This window comes from Drosophila rhopaloa, unplaced genomic scaffold (genome assembly GCF_018152115.1).
Source record: "Drosophila rhopaloa isolate 14029-0021.01 unplaced genomic scaffold, ASM1815211v1 contig_163, whole genome shotgun sequence".
NCBI classification, from domain to species: domain Eukaryota; kingdom Metazoa; phylum Arthropoda; class Insecta; order Diptera; family Drosophilidae; genus Drosophila; species Drosophila rhopaloa.
The window spans coordinates 13,186,300-13,212,676 of NW_025335043.1; the positions used below are offsets into that span (position 1 = coordinate 13,186,300).

The 26,377-nt window shown below is 41.5% G+C and overlaps 1 protein-coding gene across 2 annotated transcripts; it reads left to right on the plus strand.

Annotated features, from left to right (window-relative positions):
* Positions 1 to 341: 341 nt before the first annotated feature.
* Positions 342 to 26,156, plus strand: LOC108039943. 2 transcript variants are annotated; one of them, XM_017117123.2, is made up of 5 exons: positions 342 to 794; positions 18,826 to 23,537; positions 23,600 to 24,386; positions 24,450 to 25,883; positions 25,960 to 26,156. In XM_017117123.2, exons 2-4 carry the CDS (start codon positions 19,716 to 19,718, stop codon positions 25,844 to 25,846), a joined length of 6,006 nt encoding a protein of 2,001 aa, XP_016972612.1. In that variant the 5' UTR covers positions 342 to 794; positions 18,826 to 19,715; the 3' UTR covers positions 25,847 to 25,883; positions 25,960 to 26,156. The 2 variants fall into 2 exon arrangements, with proteins under 2 accessions (XP_016972612.1, XP_016972613.1); XM_017117124.2 differs by lacking the exon at positions 342 to 794 and adding an exon at positions 11,736 to 12,124.
* The last annotated feature ends 221 nt before the right edge of the window (positions 26,157 to 26,377 follow it).

The window sequence follows — 26,377 nt, forward strand, 5'->3', positions numbered from 1 at the left end:
TGGGTAAGGATTAAAACTGTAGTCTTGTGTCGCGATCATCTTAATAGAAAAAAATGATTGCAATAAAAACAACCGTACAATTTTTTATGAATTCCTCTATTGTAGAAATAAAAAATCCTTTTAAAAATAATTTAAATCGTAACATTTTTTTTGAATTCCTCTATTGTTGCCACATAGTTTATTATCAAAGTTTACCACCATAGCTAAAGGTCACACCACGCTCAACGGAGCTGCCACTTTGGTAGGGTAGTATTTCAGCCATTTGAAAATACCACACAATAGCGCGGAAAGTCGTGGATTTTTCGTCAAGTGGTCACAGTTACTTTTAAACTCGTTAGGTATATAGGGTGTTTATGTTGTCGGATCGGTCGTTATGGAACGCTCGCGATTTTTCGTCGCGACGTTTTTTTGAAAAATCCAACGAATAGCAGTCAATTGGCCAGCAAAAAGGCTCGTTTCGATCGCGTCCTAAGCTAGCAGTCAATAAACGTAAGACAAGTGCCAGCGATAATTCAGAAAAGGAGAGAAACACTCACGCAAAAAAGAAGTTGTGCGGAAAACCAGTTATGTATTCGCCCCAAGTTCGCGCAGTATTTCCTTTTTGCTGAGCCAACAACAACAACAAAAGGCACAAGAAAAACAAGCAGAAAAGCCTGTTCAGTTTCCCCATAAGAAATCAAAAGAAATGTCAATGAAAGTGCCGTGCAATAAAGATAATTAATCAAAATAACAAAACAAGATTTTCCCACTGCTATTCCCTGTGACCACGGTCTTGTTTTAACTAACCAAAAAAAGTAAGTACAAGCCAAGTATACACACACGAACTTGTAAATTGTAGAGTTTGTTGTTTTTGTGTGGGTTTTTGGCATCTTCTTGCCTTTTTTCGCCTCCTTCTTAGCCGCCTCTGCTCTTGTGTGTGTGTTGTTCAAAAGGCAGGTAGGAAAGGAACGGTTGATAAAAAAAAAACCTCAAGGGCAGACGTGAAAAAGGCTATTTATAAACCCCTTTGTGGCTAATTTTATTCTCCATTTTATTGGCACAATTTAAAAGTAACATTTTATGTAATTGATAAATAGCGTAAGATTCTGAATCTCGGAAAAATCAATAAATCAGCGCCGCTGCAGCTGTGTTTTCATCTTGCATGTGTATGCGTGGGCTGTTTTGGAGCCGCCGGGCGTAATTGGGGTAGGAATCGCTACCTCTCTCTCTCTCTCTTTAACTCGCTCTCCACTCTTGCACTCTACTCCTCTCTGTTATCCTTGCCACCTCTCTTACACACACACGCACACACATATTTATGTTATCTGTGTGAGCCGCAAACAACAAATAAGCCGCCATAAAAAAACGCGTATTTTGGCGTCCCCCCTTCTCCCTCTATATAATTCTCCCCACACTTTCTCCCCTAACCCTCCACACTGCATTTTTTCCAAGTAAATAAGAAAAATCAATAAAAACCCGCTTCTCATCAAGAGCTGTGAAAATAAAAGTCATCTAAGACCAAATGCAAACATGGAAATAAGTTATTAACCCAATTTGCATATGTGAGAGCATCATCTTCGTGAAAAAGAGAAAATACTATATGACTGCGAATAATGACTATAGTTAATCAATCAAACCAACACGAAATTCTGCTAACAACAATTTTATATGACTCAGTCAAATTTCGAATACCAACAGCTGTCTGCATTTAAATTTATACTTTTAGCACCCTCTGTTTTCTGGATCCCAGACTTTGTGTTAGGAGCAAAAATACAGAAGCGTGGGCATTCCGATTTGGCCAAAAGTCAAGTGGCTAATGGACTTAAGGGGGCTTACTATGCGTCACTCTTCTAGTGCACTTGTTATCCTTATCTTGGCCAGATACTAATAATAAATGTGGCGGTGAGATCTCCCCAAGTTTACTGGGGAAATGGAACATTTCATTACACTTTGATTGAAGTGAAATTATTTCTGGGAAATTGGGTTGCCAAATATTTCTATTTTTAGGGGATAGTAAATTTAGTGCCTCATCGCAGTTTCTGGCAATCGATCAATTGTTTTTTTTACCTTTTTAACGAGTTGCGGAAGCCGGTATTACGGGTATCATTTTTATATCAAGGCGCCAGCAACGCAAGATTGTTTATGTTTACTTATCATAAATATGAAAATTCCAACATTATCTTATTATCAACTAACTAAACAGGACGTGAATGAAGTTCTGATTCTTTATCATAAGATATATTTACAATATTATATTTTTCCATTTCAAGTTGGACGTAGAACTTTTCAATTAACATTTGTCTGAAATTATTTTAAGCTTTGCTTAAAATAAAGAACATTTAATATATTTTAAAACTATAATTTGTTTTGCATCACTTATCTTATCACTTTAGTTCATTTCCCACCCTCACCTTGAAGTTCCTCCTAACAAGTGACCACTGTATGGCACATGAGCTCATTTCCACCGCTGACCTAGAATGAATTTTCCTCTAATTCTCTTTATCCACACAGTAATTTACAGCAATTCGCGCTGGCTGCCAAAGCCAACGCAAAAGCCTCACTTTGTGGCTCACTTATTTTAATTGTCGCATTCATTTTGACCACACATGTTTTTGTTCTCAGTGTGTGTGCGAGTGAGATGCCTAAGACATGACGCCATATTGCGTGTCAGAAGGGGAAAGAGATGGAATGAGTGGGGAAGAGGGGAGCAAACAGCTGACACTTGACTCTCCAAGCAAATTGCAATTACAAATGTTTTTTACCGTTAGGGCGGCTACGCAACCGCATGTAAATGTAAGTGTGCGCTACTGACTTTTTTTTACTCGTTTTTCATTTTCATTAGCGAAAGACAGAAGCGGAAAACTGGCAGAAACAAATGCAAAACAAATTTCCAATTAGTTAATCAGTCGGAGTCCAAACAGCTGTGGATGTGTGCGAGTGTGTGTGGGTGTCATATCAGCGGACCTGAAATACCCAGCTTAAAAAGATATGGGAAAGTGCGGTCTCTTGTAATCACTTTGAGTTGCTTATTACAATGAGCTCACAGCTGGGGTCAACATTTTAGTATCCCAAATTGGTTTTAAGGGTCATTGACTTCTAGTTCTGAAATGTCATATTATTCCAAACAGTTTTTATTTTAAATTTTTGATAGAACAATCAGTATTAATAAAATGAGATATGTAGTAAGCTCTAATAAAACAATCTAAATTAAAAATCTACATTAGTCAAAATGTTCAATAAATTTTATTAATACATAGAGAGCAGTTCCAGTTCCTAGACAAGAATACTGTATCAACAGATTAAGAATAAGTGCACATACTTTACACAATACTCTTTTCAACTAGAATACTTCTTTCAAAAACTATTTACATACGTTTTGAACCACTATTTTTTGAATGAGCGCTGTATATACTTGTGTATATAAAAGAGGCAGATAAGCTGCTCTTGGGCAACCAAAAATATCGGTTGCAGGGACTGTTTACAGTGCCCTCACCTAAATTTCACACATGTGCTTGCAGGCCATATTTGTACTGGTATTTGCCGAGTTTCCACGTTTGCCGGACTCGTGTTGTTTGCTTTTGTCTGTTGCCTTTCGTTTGTTTGTGTGAAAGTGAGTCAAATGCGTTCGCTTGGACTGATATGCTTTTCTAGGCACGGGTCCCCCTTTCCCTTTTCCCGGCACTCCACTTTTCCCGCGTTCCCTCCATTAGTTTATGTCTTATCAGCACGGTCTTCTGTCTGTTGTTTTGTGGCGTACTTTTCCATTGAACATTTAATGGTCGACCTGCAGCCGATTTAATTATTAAATTTATTACTGTTCCAACGTCTGCAACGAATTTGTTACACTAAAAAATAAATGCTGAGTAATAAAACAAATTCGAAACACTTTCAAACTTACACTTAAAGTCACACTTACGTAGTCGGTAATTCCAGTTGTGTGCCGAGATATTACGTTATTTTTACCTAGATTTTTAAATTAGACAAATTCTTAAACATTTTTTGGCTTTTCTGCGGTAGTGTTATAAGTTCCAACTTATTATTTAATATTAAAATATTATCAATGTTCAATTTCTTGAACATTTTTTAAAACTTCTGTAGGTACCTAACTAATATCTTACATTTTTTTCTATGTACCCCTCTCATTATTTTCAAATTCGTCAGTGGGCAAACTTAATTAGCTGAAAGGCACACATGCTGCAAATTAATTTGAGATATGCACTGGCAACCTCCGCCTTAATTGTTTACAGATTAGTTTCAGCTGGGTGTGGCTCCAGTGCCCATTTCCATGCCAAGTTGGCTGGCGGGTGTGAACAATTAGCCGGGTCTCGGTGAGAATGCGTTGATCCCAGTCGTTTGGCAAAAGTGTCACGCAAGTTGGGCACTACCTGGTGGCCAGGGGGTATCGTAGAATTCGGGAGATGGCAGCCCATGCCAATGGAGGAGGCTCATCACGTTCGACTGCCCAGATGCTAATCGCTCGGGTCGAGAGCTATTTTTGGGCACGCTTTGTTTACGTTTGGCCTAAGGCATTCGAGGTGGGCGTAGCTCTTTTTGGACCGAATATACATACATATATTTGGCACATTTCGCCAATTTCAACCGCGAAGGCGTTAACAAGGGCGTGGGTGGAAGGTCAACCCCAGAGTCATGGGAATGTTCTCTGTAAATCCACCAATTGGCCTCAATTAGATGCTGTATAAATTATGCAACAGCAGCACATCAATCAGTTCATAAATCAATAATTCTCTCGAGACACAGAAAGCAAATAAAAACTAACAGCCAATTTAGCCAATCAAATTGGGAGTTTCGATGTGCCTAATTTCAATAAACGCATGCATGTTTAGATGTTTATGGCCATAAAATATTATTTATGTGGCAATCAAAAAAGACGAAATGCAGTTTCCAACAAATAACCTTCGACACCTTCGATTTTGCGCAACACGAAAATCAATTTTCAATTTGCATGCAAAAAAATATAATTTCGGAGTGTTTTTCGCGTGCAAAATTATGCAAATTAGATAAGTCAACATGCTGGGGAAGGAGAGTAACGGCAGTGCTAAAAGCAAAAGGCAAAGAGAAACCGAAATTCCACTTAAAGCCAAAAACAATAGGGGTTTCTAGCACCCTTTAGATGCGCTTCGCAGAGCAATTCAAATACCCGAATGAGCTGACGTAGCACTTATCGATTATTTTCGACCATTACGAAATAATCCGCCTCGGCGGCGAATGCAGCCGTTATGAAAATGACAAGAGGAAATCGAGAGTTGCAGTTTTAATTTGGAAATTAATTCAATAGTTTTAGGGTTTCATGTTTATAATTTGTTTCCGGGGCTTTCCATTTTTGGAAAAATAAAAACTCATTTATAAATAGGTTTTGTATTTCCGTGCAATACCCATTCCTATTCTCTAAATAACATTAAAATAATTGTTTCCCTATTGAAATACATAAACATCTCAACCCTCCCATGTAAAACACAATACAAATTATAATCTTTTACATAAATCATAACTAGTACCGTAGTTAATACCTTGTAAGGGCACTCCCCTAATCAATTTTTTGGGATTAAGAACCCCTCAAAAGATAAAACAAAATCCACACATATTGCATAAATCAACTTACAATTAATTCAACATGCCAATGTCCTCCAAACGATGTTTTGTTCATCAATAAAACCTCCCTCGATTAATCCATTTTGGCGGCACGACAAAAATGATTTTTAGCGCTCGTCGATTCGATGGCTTTTGGTCATTTACCTTTCGGCGCTGCGTGAGTTCACCCCGCTCTCTCTATAAATTGTTTATAGCCAAAGTTCTACATTTGCAGATCGAAAGAGGGGGTTATTTGGCCTGAGATATAATAAACGTGTCGAGCGTCGCGTTTTCTGTGTCACTTTGCATATGATTCATGCGGCTTTTCTTTTGCGTGTTGTTTCTTTACTTTTCACTTTTCTGGGTTTTCCCAGCAGAGATGGAAAAGGTAACATATTTACCTCGTAAAAGTTACACAACATTGTCAAGTTACTATACGATTATGTTAAAGGATAATTTACATGTTTTGGAGCTTAAAGTTTTTTTTCGGTCTATTTTCAAGCCTATTTTTCAATTCTTTTTGATGGTTTACCTTACTAATTTACAAATAATAAATAAATAAATATTGATAGAAAATACAAAACCTCCATAACTCTCTATTTTTCCAGCCGGGTTTTCTTTTTCCTCAATTGGTCAGTCGGAATATCGCCGTTTGGCGTGATTTTCTTTCCACATCAGTTTGGGCATGGAAATTTGTCAACTCGCCGCTTTATTTGATCTGTTTGTGTACATTTATGTGTCTGTCTGTCGCCCTGAGCGATCGCTTTATTGTACAATTGTGCGGCTTACAACATAATTTGCCAAATGTGATTAGCAAATTATGGACTGGACGGCACTTGGAGCTCCAGCTCGCTTTCAATTCAACGCTTCGTTTAACTGAAGCAAATTGAAAGCTTGGCAGCCGCAGCAACAACAGCAGCAACAGCAACATGAACTAGCAACAATTACAGAAAATTAAAAAGTATACGTACAGTTTTGTGGCAATAAAAAATTGGCCACCGAGTTCATTGACTTTTCTTCTTTTTGTTTTTAACTGTGGCATATTGCTCTGCCCCCGGGCAACAGTTCTTGTCGATTCGGTGGGGCTTTTGTATTATTTACTGGCACTAGAAGCCCGTAACCCAACAAACACCCCCCCGATCTATTGTCACCGCTCCGAAAGCCGATCTCGATGTCGTCATTGCGTGGGTTCCAGCGCTTAGCTTTGTGTGGCCTTTTGTGCTCTTTCTACGTATTTTGTTTAATTAGACTGTGTAATTATTCATTACAGTGTGTAATTTATTTAAAAACTTTGGCTTGGGCTCTGCAGTGTGTGGGTGACGTTGGCTAAACAAATTGTAAACAAATTAAAAGCGCAGTAAACTTTTAGTGGGCCACACTTTATGGCCCATTTAAACTTTCTAGGAGTGTATACGGAACTGAAAATAAAGTTGGAAATATACGTTCCCTATTTGATATCGTCTTTTTTCGGCTACAAGGTTTATTGCTTATTCCGCAGCAGTGGGGGTTTTTAAATTCTGTTCGTGTCAGCAGGTAGAAGTATTTTTTAATTTCTTTATTAACTTTACCGACAGTAAATTAACATTATCAAATAAATCATTAGTCGGTCTATGTTAATTGATTGTGCTTGTTGTCCAAATATTTGGCTTATTTTTGTTTCCCATGGTTTTTGGCTAAACACTAAAAAAACATGTCAAATAAACTAATATTCGGTATCATTATACAACCTAAAAACATAAAACGTAACTAGTTTCGTCAAGATTATAAAAGCAAACAAGCAAGATTGATGATTGCTCAAAGGCCACTTAAGGCATTTATAAAACTTGTATACATACTCAATATTTGACACAAAAAGAATCTGAAGCTAATATTTTTTTATTTAAAAGAATATCGTACTTCCAAGATTGTGGTTTCAAAAATGAACTCATCGAACTTGGATAACAAAACAAAAGTATTTTTGGCTACAAATTGGTCGGGTATTCAGTATTAGTATTTAGTATTAGGGCATACCCCAGCCACTTATTTGCATATTCAATATCACTTGATTGGTGTGGATGACTCACCTTTCGCAATGAACTCACCCTCAGCTAAGTCTTTTATTTTGGGACTGGAAGATGCACTGCCGATGATTCAACCGAGTTCACGACAAACAGCAAACATCTTCCGAGTTTATTATTATATTGTGTTTACAATTGCGACGACTTTCGTTTGTAAATTGATGAAAACTCGGTATGGAAATTATTTGCTGGCATATCAAACAGCATTTTGCGCAATTAAAATAAATGTAGTGGCATTTTTTTTTTCTGCTGTTTTGCCTTACCTTTGCGCAATAAAAGTTTATTAACATTTTGCACATTTGCCTAGCAACAACAATAATGGTAAGTATACAACGGTAGACGACCGCAAAAGTTGGTTAAGTTAGCTGTTGGATTTACGTACGTAACGGTACTTGAGCATGTTCAGTGTTGAATAATGATGGCGCATTAAAAAATGCAAAAGCCATAGATTAACAAATGAACAGCAGCTCCAGACGCCAGTTTTTTTTTTAACTTCTTTTTCCCATATGCAAATATCGGCTGGACCACGCCCACTGTCGGTCGCAATTTTCAAAAGCAAATTACGTGTCTTGGTTTCCTCGTCTGCTGTTCATATTCTCTTTGCCCATAAAATCATAAATAAAAGCCAAAGAAAAGTAAAATTGCAGAAACTAGTAATGAGCGGCTTATCTGCGCTTTTGCATCTCAGTAGAGTATTTTTTCTTATGCACCAACTAAAGCCAAACTTTAATCACAAACAATGGAAAATTTACAACATAGAAAGTTGGTGCGGGGAGTTATATACTCTGGCCTAATCTCTTTCCCCCACTTGCTTCTATCACGAAGTATTTTTTTTTGTTGAGTGAGAGCGTTGGCCTGTGCCTATCAATGTGGTAAAAGCACTCAGACTAAATGCACTCAGAAAAAGAAAGATCTATGGAATATAAAAAGCGTTATCTATGGAATATATAAAAGCGAGTTGATATTTTATAATATTGGCCACTGGTGTTCCTTAGATAAGAATAGTGTTTAAAAGTTTGTGATAAATACAGTATATTTCATACAAAAAAGTATATTTAAATTTTAATTACAATTTCACAAATAAATTGTTATTTTCCCACATCCTATCACCACACTATCCCAATCTCAGAACCATTTTTTTCCGCAGTGTGCTCTCGAAAAGCAAACGGCAGCAGATACAGATTCAGATAGAGCAGAATGGTTTCTGTATAACAATAGCTATTCAGCGTTTGGATCCGCTGGCGCTGTCTAACTGCCACTGCGCTCTAATAATTATTTATAATAATTACTTTTTTTGTGGCCCGCTGTTTTGGACATTAGCAGATCTTTTTCGGCGCTGACGTTAGCCGTCTCTTTCGGCGGTTTCTATAGGCTTTAATTAATCTCGCTGCCAAAAGTGTTTCTCTGCCGATCGAAATCGAGCGCTGACCTTGGCGATTTCGTTGGATTTTATAATGGCTATATTTTGACAGACAATCGCTTGAAAACGCATTCACTTGCATTGACCGAGACGTGCATTTCGATCGTAAATTATATGCTCGTTGCACGCACTTTCGTACTATATCGCACTACCCCAAATATTTTTTTTGGCACGCACATGCAGCAGACACCCCAGAAAAATGAGCTCCTCCTCAAAGTCGAAGGAAAAGGCAATATTACCGACGTCAGTGGCAGTCAGCGGAGCCATTATGTGCACCAACACACATCGCATTTGTCGTCGATCCTGACATTAAACATTTTCGCAGCCGACAATGTCAGAAATGATGGCCGGCTGCAAAACGAAAATTGCAGCGAAAGAAAATTTAAAGTTTTGCACATCACGAAACTGGTAATACACTAACTATCTACCAAATTCTAGGATATGATTAGATTGAGTTTCCCTGAAGAGTTCAGTTTAAAACTCATAAATTTAAGCACAAGTTTTGACAGTTTTTAAACAAATTCAAAGATGACTTTTCCCATTCAGCTTGTGTGTATTGAATTTGCATGCATCAGGAAAATTCAATTTCATTTGGAGCCTTTTTAGAGATTTTTCAATTTGCATTGAAATCTAATCTCATTATGAATTCATTATTCCCAGCTCATAAAAGAGAATTTCGTACACGAAAAAGCGGCACCAGCTTGCACTGCTGTGCATCTTCTCGGTTTTTTTTTGGGGGCTGTGCATGTGCATATGGATGTGACTATAGTGTCTTTTTTGCTTTGTCGCCTCGAGGTCATAAATATTTCGTTTTCGTTTTGAAAATAAAAATTTACTTCTGCTAAATAAACTTTTTGTCAGACTCTTTGTTCGTGGAATTTTTTGTGCTTATTTCTTTTTGGCCGGGCCAAAATTTGCATATCAACAGAGAGTGAGTTTTCGTTTCTTCTTCATGAGACCAAAGACAGTGCGCGACATGTGCTTAAAAAACACAAAAGGTTAAAGCTGTATTTGAACTCTTCACTTTCAAGCCGTCGAGCTTGCGTAACTCTCTTTTTATGGCCATTTGAAATGTTAATGAGCAATAATTGCGGCCAGAATGGAGAGCACGTTCCAAAAACGCTGCTGTTGGCCAAGTTGCGTGGAAATGCCATAAAAATGTGATTTATGCTTACAACAAAAGATGTGGGGAATGCTTTGTTCTGTCCCGTTCTCGCAATGGAGCAATTGCTGCCAGATATTGTGGCTGTTCTTTCTGATTTCCTGATATTTTGTGTAATCAACGTGCATTGAACTTTCGCACATCCATCGCCTTTTGTTTTGTTTATATCTCGTCGGGCCTACGAAATTGAGGCAGGTCGTTCTTTTTACGGCCAAATTAGCCTTTCATATCAGGTGGAAATAAACGGCGGAAAACAAATTTTGTTTGTTTTGGTGGCCACTAATCTAATTATTTGAAGTCTATTTCATTAAAAATAACCATTTTCCAACAATATTATCAAAAGCATACTTTAAAATGGTCTTTCTATTTTTGGTAATTAAGGATCATTATGACATGACGTTATACCTCGTAAAACTATAGCTACAATTTCTATTGGGCAATTTTTCATTTATACAAGCCTTAGCATATGGAAATTTTATATCTAACAAAACGTTTATTTAACTGGCATTTGTGGAAGCGATATTTGATATGTTTTTTCTGGGCATACCGTTGTATATCGAAGTGGTTTTTTATATACATGTTTTATTTGTATTTGTAAAAACATATTTCAAAGATATCACACCCTTTTAATGGGTGTATCTAGTAAATTAATACTAAAACGTTTTGTATGCCATTTCTAACGATTTCCGATATGCGAACTTTTATCTTAACAAAATGCTTGTTCGGAAAACACTTGTTAAAGCGTCATATGATATGTTTTTTCTATGCGTTGATTGATTTTTGCCGACAAGTTTGAGTTTCGTATCTTGTATCTTGTATTCGATATTATACAACAGTTGATTTTTTATGTACATTTGTATTGTTTTTCTTAAATTTTGGTTTTAACAAAACACATTAAAAACATATTTGTTTCAATATCTAAGAAATATGAATTCCAAATACTTAAGGTTTACGAATTAAATATAAACTTAATTTTTCTTTGTGTATTAATGTCTGTCGGATCAGCGGCTTTTTGTTTACAATTAGCTTAAGACACTGCCAGTGCTTTATTTTCTTCACATATCTAAAAAAAAAAACAAATTTGCATAAAATTTCACACGCCGGCCCCCACTCGCTCACACAAAAACACTCTCACTCATTGCAGCGGCCCAACTCTCTTCTCTTCGTCTCTTCTCTCTCATTGTCAGCAGCTACTTAAGTTTCACTTGGAGCATCACTCTCTTATTTTTGTTCACTCATTAGCTGCTGCTAAAAAAAATTTCCATTATCAATGGAAAATTTACATTTAAATAACACATTTAAAAAAAATCTTGTTCTTCTAATTTACTAATATTTTCACAAACTGTCTATATGAATAAGCTATACAATTATTTTAATATCGAATTTTTAAATTGCACTCCAATTTGTTTTTGAGTGTGCTTTCCAGAGAGCCGTCACTCTCGCTCTCTCTTTTCGGCCAGTGTGCCTTGGGGCTGCTGCTCGTTCACTCAGAATGGATTTGGCTCAGTGTGTTTTGAGCTGTACTCGCGAGCGGAACACAGAAATATTGTTTAAATGCTTAAATATTCGACGCGTCGTCGCCGCGCGCGTTGCCATAAAACAAAATAGACCGTAAATTAAGGTTTTTTGAACACCTCTTGCCGCTCTCTCCCGTTCCGTTGTATCTCTATTCAACGAATTTTGAGACACGGCGGCAAGCAAATTTGATTAGCTGCTATCAAATTGTATTTTTTGCGGTTCGACGTGTCGGCATTTAATCAGCAATTTATTTCGGTGTTACCAATAATTGGGCGAGATCTCAAGGCCCCAATGAAAACTTCCGTTCGACACCCTATAAGGTGGTCATCGTAAATGACGATATCATAAACCAAAACAGTGCCAATGAATGTGTAATAAACGTGTATGCAAATATTTTCTGTAAGTTTCCTCAACGTGAGCAAAACGTATAAAATACTATACGCAAATCTTGTGAACACATTCCAATCAAATCGGATCTATAAAATATAATATAATGCCAGATTACACAAGGAAAAATGTCTCAAAATCTTTAATTCAATATCGAAATAAGGAATAATAGGGAAATCCATAATTTTAAAATAAGCAATTTAGTGATAAACTCGAATAAAAATGTTATATACAGAAAGAATGTTATGATAAATATAAGAAATTTGAGAGCATATTCTAATCAAAATGGTTCTTAAAAACGTATGCAGAAACATCCATGGAATACAAAACAAGCTTTGTTTCAAAATCAAATAAACAATTGTCTTGAATTTAAGTAGTAAATATAAAACCAACTTTTCACTATTCGTTATTGAAATTAAATATTGTATTTATTAAGAAGCGAGTTTAAAGGTTTAAAATTTTCAATTATACTAGTATTTTGTGAAAGAGGTAATGCTTTTCCTCCCGGTGCTCCATATTATTCCACACATCGATACATCAACCAGCTGTGCTTGGTGTTTTCACAGTTGGCTTGGCTTTAGTTATGCTTTTAGCCTCACTTTTAACTTGGACAGACTCGGATTCATTTTTTGTTTGAGATCTGTTGACTGGTCTTGATTTTTTGGTTCGGTCTCGTCTCATTTGATTTCAAGGGCCTCACATTTTGACGCCTGATTGAGTTACAACCGGCGTCCCACCGCTCGTAAATCAATTTTTTGAACACCTTTTGCTTTTGCTGTACTGTAAGTTAATGCCAATTACAGGGGAACGTGGACAGCATGAACTTGTTAGATAGCTTTTATTCAAGTCATGGAGAGTTATGAGTTGCAGAAGTACAGATACGATTGTTATACAATTTTTTAAATAATAATAATCTTGTATTAAAAGATATCTTATTTGAAAATATGATTGAGGGGAGTTATACCTACGGACTTTATACTGTACAATCGAATACTGTTTTCGTTCCTCCCATGATATTACACCGTCGGCCTCTTTGCACTCTGCGTGATCTTTAATTATGAATTAAGCGCAGCTGCGTGGAAGGCTCCCACAATTAGCGTATGGAAATCATTTGCATGTCGTCGGGGAACTCATCGCGTCTCATTTCACTTCCTTGACGCAAAGCAAAGGTCAGGCTCAAGTCAATGCCAGGCCGAGTCTGCTAATTAACGCTGCACTGGCGAGGCGCCACTAAAAGTACACTGTAATTGCATTTTATTTGTATTTTAATTACTGTTCGTTCGGCTCAAGACATCAAAACATCAAAAAATCAAGAAATCGGCGGCAGTCTCAACTCGGTGCTGATGCTAATTTAAAATTTGATTTATTATCACATTTGCCTGCAGTCTTTTTTCGAAGTCAGGGTCATTTCGTCATTGTATCGCCCCCTTTACTTACCAAACTCCACTCCCTTTCGGTAACTTTGTAATGAGTTTGCTTTTCTGGGCAGGCTTTGGTGGCTACCGATATGGATCAGTAGTAATGGCATGCAATGTCCTTCAAAACGACCCAAACAGTGGGAGGTGCACTAAGAAAAATATTAATCGACTTTGCCTTAAAGTTTCCGGTTAAAGTAAGTGCTCAAAAAAGAATTGCATCGATTTTTTATACATTAAACATATTATATTCTATTCTGTACACAGCAATTGCTTTTAAACCTTTGCAGAGGGTATTTTTTTTTAAATCAGTTACTTTTGTCGTGTAAAGTGGGCAGAGGAGGTTGGCTTTTAAATCACTGCCATTACTGACCTCGCAACCGCTTTTCAGAGCTCTCGCCTTTTGGCCTGGCTGTAAGTGCAGTAAGTCGTTGCTTGAACGTTGAATGAAGACCCACATGTAGTGGCTTGCAGTGGTTTCCACTTGCCAACGAGCCACCACAGCACCCACAAACAACCCATAAAATATTCGTGGCCACTGGTCAGACAACGCCTCAATTCGGTTTGTTGGTTTCTGGGCCACAGACGAAAGTGAATTCTATAGTTTTTCCTTCTGGTTTCCACTCGCACGCGAAGTTTAAATTGTGTTGCTGTTTCCATTTTATTTGCCGCTCATCAAATGCTACTCATCCGCCAGCTCGAAAAAACCAGCAAACGATTGTCCATGCATGGCGCACATAATTGCCCCAAACGCCAAATCGACAACGCATTGTTTGGACTTGGGGCTAGAGATGTTAGCGTGACGAGTGGTAATCCTTTCGAGGAAAACACCTTGAGGTTTATGGCACTTTCCAGCAAGGTCTTTGAGCAGTTATTGAGTGTAGCGGATAATGGTCCTTTAGTTACTGACGATTAAAGGTTATTCCTATCTGTTAATGCTCCACTAAATCTAGTATCAAAGATTATTCCTTTTGTGAGTGTTTGGGTAGCTAGCATTTTTATTGATTTTCGATTAATGTTCGATGGCCTTTTCGCTTCTCTATCAAATACAAATCATTACAGTTATCTTACAGAACGTTAATTATCCAAATTAATTTTGCAGGCTTAATTTAGTTGCTTGTATTTAAGGATTAATTTTGCTATTACTTAAAAATCAAGGTAATATTTCTCTGTAAACCTACCCAAATTTGAATAACAGTTGATTCAAGGCAGCCTTAGTTTAAATGCCACTGGCAATAAGCTATCAAATTAATGATTGATTCTGAACATATGTTTCACAGTATTTCTTTACAAATTAATGTTTTACCTTAATCTTAGCTTTACCTCGTATTTAGTTACCGATTAATGGTCGGAGCTGAAATTTGTTTATAATATTTTATAATATTTTATTGCTGATTGCGATATTATGCAAGCCCGATTAAAATTCGAATCACTAGCTTCCATCTCTAGACACATGCCTGCAGGCTCATCATTTGGCCGAACAATTTGCTCAGCAATTTGTGAGTGTTCGGATACTTGATGTTATTATTGGCTTGTATGGCGGATAGCTCCATCGATTTGCAAATCATCGCGCGATCGTCGAACCTCTCTGTCTCCCTGTCCCGCCCCACTTGAGACCCGCCCAACAAAACGTTTTTGCCTCCTATAAATACAGGCCATTATGATTATTATTTCTTTCTTTTTTCATTTTATTATTTTGTATTTTTTATATTTTCTATCAAAGCGTTGCTGGCAACAATGTATTCGCCTTTATAAACTTATCGTTTGTCACTTGGCTCTATCTATCGTTGGTATCTCTCCCATCGGATCCACTCGAGTGGTGCGGCGACTGGTTTCGGGTGGATGGATGTCGGTGGTTGGGAATGGAGCCAGTGCCAGATTCATTGACATTCACAACACACTCTGTGGCTTTGTTTCTAATAAATAAACTAAAAACGAAACAGAAAAGAATATTTTAATAAGGAAATAATAAAAGGGAAATATTTTTTGGTTCTATAAAATAATACAATGTAGTTTTTTGTGGTATCTAATCTATAGAAAATTAATTTAAAAGACTTTATTGACCTGTAAATATGTTAACGAAATAATCACATTGAAATATTTAAATGACAAATAAAATATTAAATAATAATATTCAGTAAAAGAATATACATAAGTAGCTATTGCTTAGAGAAGATTACATTTGTTTGGCTGTTAAAAAATATAAATAAATGAAAGCCCTAATACTTGTTCTCCATTCCGCTTACTCTACCCTATAAATACCTCACAATATTTGATTATAGATTTAAAGAACATTCTCCAAAGCTCTCCCCACATGTTATTGGCCCCGGGTGCCAATTATATCGTATATTTCTGACAGTCCTCTCGTGTTTTGACTCTAAACTCCAGAGCTGCTGCCCACACGTCCTTATGCGTGGCATTGTTTTGGCTTTCGTTGGTTTATTTCCAATTTCCTATAATACAAACAAACATAAACAAGTAAACCCCTCTTATACAACCTATAAATTTACATGCTTATATTGGCGTTGGCTTTGGGTCGTCATCAAACGTCGTCGTCATCGTCAACTTGTTACGCCCATATTTGGCAACAGATTCAAATCAGCCAGCGACCGTCTTGATCATTTTATTCACTTTATCGACAGTTTATATCTTGTTTGGACTTGGTTTGTCTGTCTAGTGGCTGGTGGCGTTGTTCTAAGCCTTGGGCACTGGGTATTACTCATGCCCGACCTTTGTTTGGTATCTGCCTGCGATAAATGTGCTTTATATGAAAACGTATATAGAAATGTAAGTATTCTATGGTGTTAAGTAATGCCAGATTCACTAAGCACGATGTGGGCGGTTCTCAATAATTTACAATAGGATGGCATAATTATTAAGTCACACGTTGGGAGCCACATCTTAATAAACAGGTTCCAAAATCGATAGGTCCTATTTTTAGAATTTCCTTGAAAATATTTCTGTTCTAGTCCTAAAGGTTTAATAAAAGTGTTCCATTTTATTCCTATCTCAGCTCAATAAAAACTTCCATATTTCTATCTAAGGAGTACTTGACTTTGGTATTCTATTGATATAAATGGGTGATCATAAAGAAAATAGTTGATAGATTTCCGTAATAAAAGCTATAATTTAAAAGTCATACATCACTGACTATCGTTTAATGTCTAAATTATACTATTTGCTATTTAATTACATGAATTTCGTGAAGAATATTAAGTAAATCAACATTTTCCATATATGGAATTTTATGCATGGATCGAGGGGTTTATAATTCAGCCACTTGAATGCTGGAAAAAATAAAGTTTTACCTGAACACAGAACGTGCAATTATCGAGTTACAAGCGAGTTTTTTTTTATTTATCCGTTTTCCTTCAGCTGATTATGGAGCTTGTTTCTGTTCGCTTTATGCATATCGCGGAGTGAGCCATAAATTACATAATTGCTATACGTTTATCTGCTGGAATTCTGCAACTGTTGTACGCGGAGACACCAATCCCAATATCTGCGATCTGTGGCCTTTGTGTTCAGTTCGGGTCGGCAACTCCCAGGAGGTTGAACGAACCCACAACTAATGTCTTTGTCTGAGCCAAACTTCAACGGATTGCGGCTTAGAAATTCTTCAAGATACGATCTGTGGCAATGTGTAACGATCGATATTACCCAGCTGATTGATTTACTATACATTCGCAAGCCGAGTCTCTTTGTTTGCTTTCCAGACAGACTGACTTGCACACGATTTGCATGAATAACCAATTGATAGAGTACGGAGCTTATTAATTTTCATGTTCAACGATTTGTTGTGCTGCTGGATTGGACGTATAAGTTCTGTCTTTGTATGCAAATGCAATCCAAGAATGTCACAGATATAATATATACAATTTGCTCGTGCCTAAGTGATTTTCCTTGCTTACAATTATATTACACTTTTCTTTATACTTTTAAGAGTGCTATAAGTTGCTTAAATAATTAGAAATGTTAGTGTTCTCTGATGATAACTAAAACTTATTCATTGCGTTTTTAGTTAATTTTTATGACTTATTGATAAGTGGTTTGAAAAAACCCATATTAAAACCCAGGGATTAAAGTGAAACGCAATTCAAAATAATTTCCCATGCCCCAAGTGTTTAAACCTTTACGAAGGTGTCAAATGAAGCGTGTTTTATTTTCAACAAACAAACTTTACCTTTCTGTCAACTCTCGGTGAACTGTGCAAATATTGTCTGGGCAAACATTTTTTTAATATATTTATTGTTTACGCGTAAGTTCGCTGAAATGCTCAAGGCGTTTTCCCAAACTGTGCAAACAGCCAAAGCCTTCTGAGGTTTACGTTTTCAGCCGACTAATTCATTCCGCTGCCCTCAGCATATTGTCATTTCCCTGTATTGAATTTCAAACGCAGCGCCTGCAAAACTTTTGCATGCACTTGCTTCCGAGATAACAAATTAGCATGAATATTGAAATTCAAGATGTTTGCCCGGACTGAAAAAGGAAGCAATGGAGGCGAGGGTCAAGCTTTTGCTATTGTATCTTGCGGTTTGTGGGTGTTTGGATGGGTGGTTGTCACATTGGGAGGTGCTTTATCCAATGGGGTAATGCTTTTGTTAATGATTCCGGTGGGTGCGACGCATTGACGTCAGTCGGGCTTTTATTTAAACACTCACACACACACATTGTTTAATCAGCCGAAGCCACAGACAAGTGATTATTGGTTGGAACGGGCTTGGGTTTCTAAAGATATTTAGAATACTTCAAATAATAAGAAAACAAATTTGAGATTCCGTTAAATAAAAAGGATTTAATTTTATTTTATTTCAGTAACTTAAAAACAGATTTAAGGATATCCTTTATGAAGATTGTTGTTTAATAATGTGCAATAACATAAATAAATTAAAATACATTTTGATTAAACGGAGATTAAAAGCACATGTAAGAGATTGTATTAAAATTTACCTGTGATTCCTTTTCATTATTTAAATAATATCTAATCGAAAATCCATATTCTTCCGTTAATATGGCTACAATCTGTTCTTGTCATTGTGAAAAATTGGTGTTAATCAGCCATTTATCAACGAATTATTCATTTCCTGTTTGGATGCGTCAACGCGTTGCTTAATGAGACTTAAGTTTTAAATAATTGGCAACACGAAATAAAAAGTTTAATGCATTTAAGCAATGCAATAAAGCTAAGCAAATGTAATAATTTTTGTGTGCTGTGTATTTGTTTATATATATATGTACTTGTGCCTGCGGTTCCGTGTGAAGTAATTCATGTTTTTTTCTCTTATTTTTTTTTTGCAGTTTAATTGTGCAACAACAACAACAATAGCAGTAGCAGCGGAGTCTCAACAATTGGCACAATTGGCGATAAATCAGCAGCAGCAGTAGAAGAAGAAGTAGAAGCAGTGTGAACTTTAGCAAACGCAGCGGAAAAACACAAACAAGCGAAATAAGAGCGGTGCATGTAAAAAGGGAAAACGAATAAATCTACGAATAACGAACTGCAAGCGAGAGCAAGATAGCTGACTCATTAGCATTTCCCACGCGGGGGAGTGTAAGTAAAAGTGTACTCCTTTAAAAGAAGAGAGGTGGAGTGATAAGCGTCTTCCACTCAAAGAGATCATATTGGACAGAAGGGAAAACGAAGAGAAAAGGAGTAATTGGAATCTAAAGAGCAAAAGGAGTAACTGGAAGGAATAAAATCTGGAAACTAAGTTAAGCGAAGTAACTAATATCTAAAGAAGTTCTTAAGAGAACCTGGAATAACAACGTGATTTGAGAACTAAGGGACTAACTGAAATATTAAACCCTGTACATTAAGAGAAGAAGCATTTGTTGCTAAGAAGGACGCAAGAGATAGAAAACAGTGCAAATAAACGAGTATCGATTTCGCTTTTGCTATTTAAGTTGGCAACCGTTGACAGTTTTCCAGCTGCAGCGGAAGGCGCGGGGGCATGGCCATCAGCATGTGGCCCTAGACAAAAGACAACAACCATAAAAACAGCAAAAAGTGCAAAAATAGAGGGGGAGATTCGGAGTTGGAGAACCACTTGGCATTCAGGCAGCGAAGCGTAACCAGGCGGTTGGGTTAGACCGGAAAAGCGTCGATGAGTTGAGTGCCCCTCGTTTCCACTCCAATCCACTCCACCCTCTCACCTGGAACCCCTCCGAACTCCGAACTCCGTCCCGAAATGGATGCATCGCCCCTGTCGCCGGAACAGGCTCCAATATTGGCCACTGGGAGGTCATTGGACCAGCAGGTGGACGCCAGTTCGCCCAACCACTCGAACTACTCGAATCTCACGAACAGCAGCAGCAGCGGCAGTAGTGCCAGCAGTCCCTCGGCCTGCTCCTCCTCGTCCTCGTCTTCCTCGGCGCCCCAATACAGTGCAGATATCCGAGCGGCTGCACTACATCCACAGCAGCAAAGAGGATCTACCTCCGGGTCGGGATCGGCCAAAACCTGTGAGCTGGACGTGGGCGAAGAAAGGGATACTTTCTCGCCAGTGACTAGTCCGGATTGCAACGGAGCTGCCGCCGTGGATGTCCTGCCCTCTTCGAGTGCCTCTGTGGACAATAAGATTTACGAGGGAGGCAGCAAGGTGAAGCCACCCTCAAAAGAGGAAAAACAACGCCAGAACGAAGAGATTGTGTGCATGGAAACCTCGACGGTGTCAACGGAAACAGGTTCCTGGGAGTCCATGTATCCAGCGGCAACAGTTGCTCCTCCCGAGGAGCCTGAGGAAACGGAAACCGCATCGGTTTTCAAGGGCATCAGTGCCAGTTCTCTGCTGCGAGATTTAGAAAAGCGGGATCAGCCCTTGTCCACCTCCGGGACTAGTGCGTGTTTTATAGACGCCTCTTCCTTAAGGGACGAGGATGAGGTGCTTTCCTTTCCCAGCCTAGATGGTCATGGTCAGGAAGAAGAAGTCGGGCAAGAGGCGACCGGAGAGGAAGAGGCCGAACCCTCGCCCACAGAGCAGCTGGAGCAGTTTCACAAGTCCTTTGCCAGGTGCAAAGGCGTGAGATCGACTCAGGCGAGAGAACCAGAGCAGGAGGAACCCGCGGATGAGCCGGTGGAGGAGCGACAAGCGCCCATGTCAGTGCCGTACAGCTTCCAGCACAATGCCCAGCACTTTAGTGTGCATCCCTTGGGCAGCAGTCCCAAGTTCAGCCACCACCAGCATCAGCACCAGAGTCAGCAGCATCATCCCGATCTCAGCTACACCACGGACTACTCCTCCAGCAGTCCGGCTCCGAGCTTAGTGTGGTCAGAGCAGAGCAGAAACCACCAGGCAGTCTCCGCTTCCACGCCCCACAACTCGATGGTGCACATTGAACCCGCTTCGGCTGGGAGCAATAACTCCTCTATCCACAGGGATTATACTTTATCTTCCTCACTATCGCATCACAGGGACTCTGGTGCCTACTGCAGTGATGCTACGGATTCCCCGCTGCCCTTGCCACGTACTCCCAAGAGAAGTTCCAAGTTCGACGAGGCCAATCCTATTGTTTCTGGCGGGGCATCCATCGAGGATTTCCGAGAGAAGCAGTGCGAGAGTCCCAGCATCAAAAGACGCACAGACACCTGTCCAATTGTCTCGGGAGGATTCGTTTCGCTGGACTTTGCGCCCACTCGCCCGCTGGCGGATGAGGATGACGAGGAGGACCTGAACGAAGATGCAGAGATTGCTGGGGTAGAAATGAGGGTCAAGACGGGACTGCAAAGGAAGCCTGTTCCCGGAATCGCTTCCTGGGTGGTGGACATGAGTGACTGCCGGCCGGAGAGGAGGAGGAGCACCAGCAGCACCACCTCCAGCTTCCGGGAGCGCTCCGACTCCAACAGCTCGCACAAGAGTGGCTGCGGCTTCTACGTTTCGTTGGATGACATGGACAGAAAACCACAGGAACAGCCACAGAAACCGTCAGTAGCTGCTCCTCTATCGCAGCTGAGCAAATCCTACACGGCACCCAAGTCAGCAGGATTCTTCGTGGATCTCTCGCAAAGTGGTAAAGAAGAAGAACAGTTGCCAAAGGATGAGGTGTTGGCCGAAGTCAAGGAGGAACCGAAGCCAGAACCCAAGAATATATTCAGTATGTTTATTGATATTGGGGAGCAAAAGACACCGCGTTCCAACGGCAGAAAGGAACCCTTGAGTCTGGCTCTGAGATTGTCCAGCTCGTTGAGCTCCTCGGCTTCCAGAAGGGGAGACACCGAGGTGATGAAGTCCAGTGCCAGTTCCACGGAGACTCTGATGGCCAAGAGTGCTAATCAAAAGGATATGTCAGCCGGAGCTGGGGAAAGTAAATCCCTGGACTACAGATGCAATTTGGAGCCTCCGCTAACGGTGGCTGCACTGCGTCGACTTTCGCAGCAGCACCGTCAGCAAAGTGATCCCGCCAAGCGTCACAGCTGGGGCAGCAATGGTCAGCCGGAGCAGGCATCCGGATCGGGCAACGATTGCAAGCGCTCCATAAGCCTAACTGCCAATGGAGCAACGGATTCGGGAGCGGGACTAATGAGCATCATTGACAAATTGCCCATTATATCCAAGGCCTCCTCCCTCTCGATAGACAGCTCGGTTTCTCCCTACGACGATTTCAGTGGTTCCAATCCTGGATTGAGCAGCTGTTCGGAGGAGGAGCAGGGTCAGGCACAGGGAAGAATCAAGAAGAGGCGAAGGGATGTTCAATTAAATGAGACCTATGACAAATCCAGCTTGGCATCGGTAACGGAGGGCATTCTGTCCAAGGACATGTCGCCCGCATCCAACACTGACACCGACGATCTCACTTTCCAGCAGGACGAACAGCTAGCCAAGGAGCAGGCGGAACTGATATCAGTACCGCTCCAGCTGAGCAGCAGCTCCAATCGCACCAGCAGCGTAATGGAGACAATTATCGAAGCGAAAGAGACGGCCTCGCCGAAGAAGCAGGTTACCCTCAACAATGGCCATACAATGGAATCCCTGCACGCCACTATTGAAAAACAGAAGCAGCTGCTTGAGACAGTCAACGAGCATGGAGAGCAGACGGCCCCGCTGCCCTCCCAGATCCCCTCCAGCTTTGTTAAGCTCTCCGACATGGATAAACCCGTAAAGCACGATTTGCAGTCGCCGGATTCGATGAGCAAGAGCGTGGGCAACAACCACAGAAGCTCGCAGCTGGGTCAGAGGCTCTACAGGGATGAGAACCGTGCGCGTCCGCATTCCTGGGCTATGACCCGATCCACGGGCAACACGCTGCAGAACTTTACCAACTCGGTGGACAATATAAGAAGTCTCTCCCGGCTCTTTCCAAACTTCTCGAAGGAGTTCTCCAACTCGCTGCCAAACGGCATGACCCTGGAGCAGGTTCAGAGTCAGCAGGTGGACTACATCCAAACGGATCTCAGTGCGGATTCAAGCCTGGCATCCAGTTTCAGTAGATCGGGCATGGATGAATCCTCGCTGAGCTGCAGGCAGCCCAGGCGTTTGGGGGAGGATTTGCTCAAGATGTTCCTGCAGGAGATTGCCACGGACATGCTGGTGGAGGTGCATGGACGACGCATTCGCGCCCACAAGTGCATTCTGCGCTCCCGTTGTCAGTACTTTGCTGCCATGTTGGCCGGCCACGGATCACAGAGTGTGGTTTCCCTGCAGGGTTACTCCTATGCAGCGGTTCACTTTGCATTGTGCCACATCTACTCGGGTGCCTCGCATCCGCCGGATGGGATCAGTCTGATGGAGCTGGCCGCTCTAGCGGATTTGCTGGGACTGGAGGGTCTCAAGGAGGTCACCTCGCATGCGCTGAAGACGAACTACTGCCACAACTTCCACAAGCCCTGCTCCGGGTGCACCGATGGCATCTTACAGGTGCTGCCCGTGGCCCTGAACCATGCTCTGGATGATCTGTACAGGAAGTGCCTGCGCTGGACGTGTCGCCACTACCTGAAGGTGTGGCCAACCAGACAGTTCGCCCAACTTCCGCCGGACATTCTCGGCCGATGCCGCCAGCAGATTGTCGCTTACTTGGTGAGTATTTGGAAGGGATTATCTTGCCCAAGTGCTTACCGCTTCCTTTCTTTCGCCTACAGACTTCGGAGACGGTGCTGGACACGGTGCTCGACTGCGACCATCTACTGGCCCAATTGTCGGCCTATCGATGGGGCCACGTCTGCGAGCAGTTGGTGCGCGAGATCTTGGAAGCAGCATACGCCTATGTAGGTGACCACTTTGCCAGTTTGATCGCCAGTGATTCCTTCTTGTCGCTGGGCCACGATCGCAGCCGGCACATCCCGCGCCTGGAGACGCTGCTTCTACACACGGCCGCTGAACTGACTCCGGAACAGGCTTGCCGGAGTTATCAGCGGGTAACCCGCTTGAACACTGTGCTGCAGGCGAAGGTCATCCATATGCCGGCCAGTTTGGGTCAGTCGGAGCTCGCACGGGAACTGCAGGGTCTACAGGAGGAGCAGCTGGACTGGCAACCGGAGTACATTCGACTGGTGGGAGCATTGGTTTACGCCGTAGAGCAGTGCCTCATCCGACAGTGCTCACGGGCTATGCGCGTCACCGCCTGGCAGCGCATGGACTTGGAGCTACGCAAGAAGATTCAAACGCTGGCCCGCCTCACAGAGCCGTTGGACATGAAGCGCCAAAGTGGCAAACCGGTGAGCAAGGCCTTTTCCTTCGGCGGCAGTACACGCAGCCAGGATCTCGTGCAGATCAAGCTGGCCATCCAGGCGCAGACGAAGAGAGCCCATGCTCAAGAGACACTGCTGTACAAGGCCACCCAAACGCAGGATGCGTCTGGTGGAGCAAATCACGTGCAAACAGCTGATAGGGGAGTCCAAGCGAATCACGAGTCCAGGGAGGGAGGCAGTAAGTTATCTATTATCGGGTGTTATTTTGCATTTCAGTTATAATGTTAATGTTTTCCTTCAGGTAAACTGCTGAAGTCCAACTCCCGCGCCTACGTTCCTCATCGCGCCAGCTCCCAGGTGGCTTCGGAGCGGAACAGCTTGAATCTTCATCGACGCACCCAGTCAGAAGCTCCGCCAGTGACCCACAAGAAACCTGCAGCTCCTGTGGCGGCTCCCACAATTGAACCGAAGACTGCCCAAGGCAAACATACTGCGGTGACTGCCAAACTAGGAGAAGTGCGACCCCGTTATTTGGAGCCCCGCAAACCAAGGGCTGCAGCTCCGTCGGCTACAAACGGCCATAGTGCCGGACCCGTGCGCAGTGCCACTAGCTCGAGCATTCCCGCGAATGGAGGCAGAAAGGCGCAGGCCAAGAACCTGCACATCTCTTCCAGCGAAAGCTCACGGAATTCGAGTCCGGCGGCACGCAGAGTGCAGAACGGCACACTGCTGGGCAACAAGTCCAGCAATCTTTCTATGGACAGCTTGGCATCGCCGGCACGTCGTGCTAAGAGCAGCTCTAGGGGACCACAGGACAGATACTCCTCCGACCAGAACTCGCTGGCGGAGAGCATGAAGAGCTCTGTGATCACCAACAAAACGATCTCACACGAGTCGCTCTCGAGCAGCTCGAAACTGGCTAGAATCCAGCAACTAAATGGCCATGGCAAAGGAGCCGCAACGGGAAAGATAAAGGCCACACAGCGAGGTTCCACGGTCGGCAACAAGTCAACCCGCCAGTTGAAGCAACAGCATAATGCAATGGCCTCCAACGGATCAAGTCCCAGTTCGGTGCACACCACCAAGTCAGCAGCCAGTCGTTTGTCCTCCGTCAGCAGCACATTTTCCACTCGGGAGCTGTTCAAGCAGCGCTCCATTTCAGTGCCTGCAGGTGGGACAGATGGAGCGCCAAACAAGGGACGACACAGCTTCCTCTCGGCCAAATCCCGCGAGATCCTAGCCAAGCGGGCGGAGAAAAACAAGCTACAACAGCAGCAACAGCAACAGAAGCAAACCGAAGCCCCGGCTGATGAACGTGGGTCAGTCCAATTGCGTTCCTCCGCAGGTCCCCTGCGCTCATCCTCACATTCCGCGGTGTCCAGCATGCTGCAGCAGCACAATCTGCGAAACAGTCTGCCCTCCAGTATTCCCACCCGCCGGCCCAATACGCTGCACCTGAAGAAAACCACTGCGGTGACAAACGGAGTGGGTGGACCAACTAAAACTGCAACCAATGGGCTGACGAATGGAACATACAAGTCGGCCCAGGCAGTCAAACAGAAGCTGGACCTGCTCATTGATGCCCAGATGGAGAGTGGGGTGCCCAAGGAACGTGTAGAGTCCAAACTGGAGCGCTCCAGCACCTTTTGCAAGGATAGCGCCGACCTGGACATCAGCGAACTGCAGATTGTGGAGTAATCAACTAAAGAAAAAGGAGCAACAGCATCAATATGGGGTGCGTATATCGCCTAGATATTATCAAGGCTGTAGATAATAAAAAATGAAACCATTTATAATCTTTTTCTATCTAGGTCGTATCAAATATGGTCCCCAAACAGATGAGAACCCGAATCCAGAACCGTACACGTCCCATAAGGCAACACTAGTCAATAATCTAGCATGCAGCTGCCGTTGCAGTTGGCGCATGAAACCATTATACAATAACGATAATAACGAGATGATGTTACTACCAACAGACAACCGCGATAATTAAAAACGTTAAATACCAGACAGCCGAAACCCAAACAAAGGAAACAAGTTATTGCCGTTAAACCTTACCCACTCCGAAGTATAATTATATTAGCTTATTGCGATAGGGAAGCGAGCAATGAATTGTATGCAAAGCGGATAAGCCAGAAAAACTGCAAAACAAAAAAACTGAAAATGAAAACAAGTATTTGGTGATATTATTTAGAGTGCGCTTTATGTTTACGTTTAATGCTAGGCAAC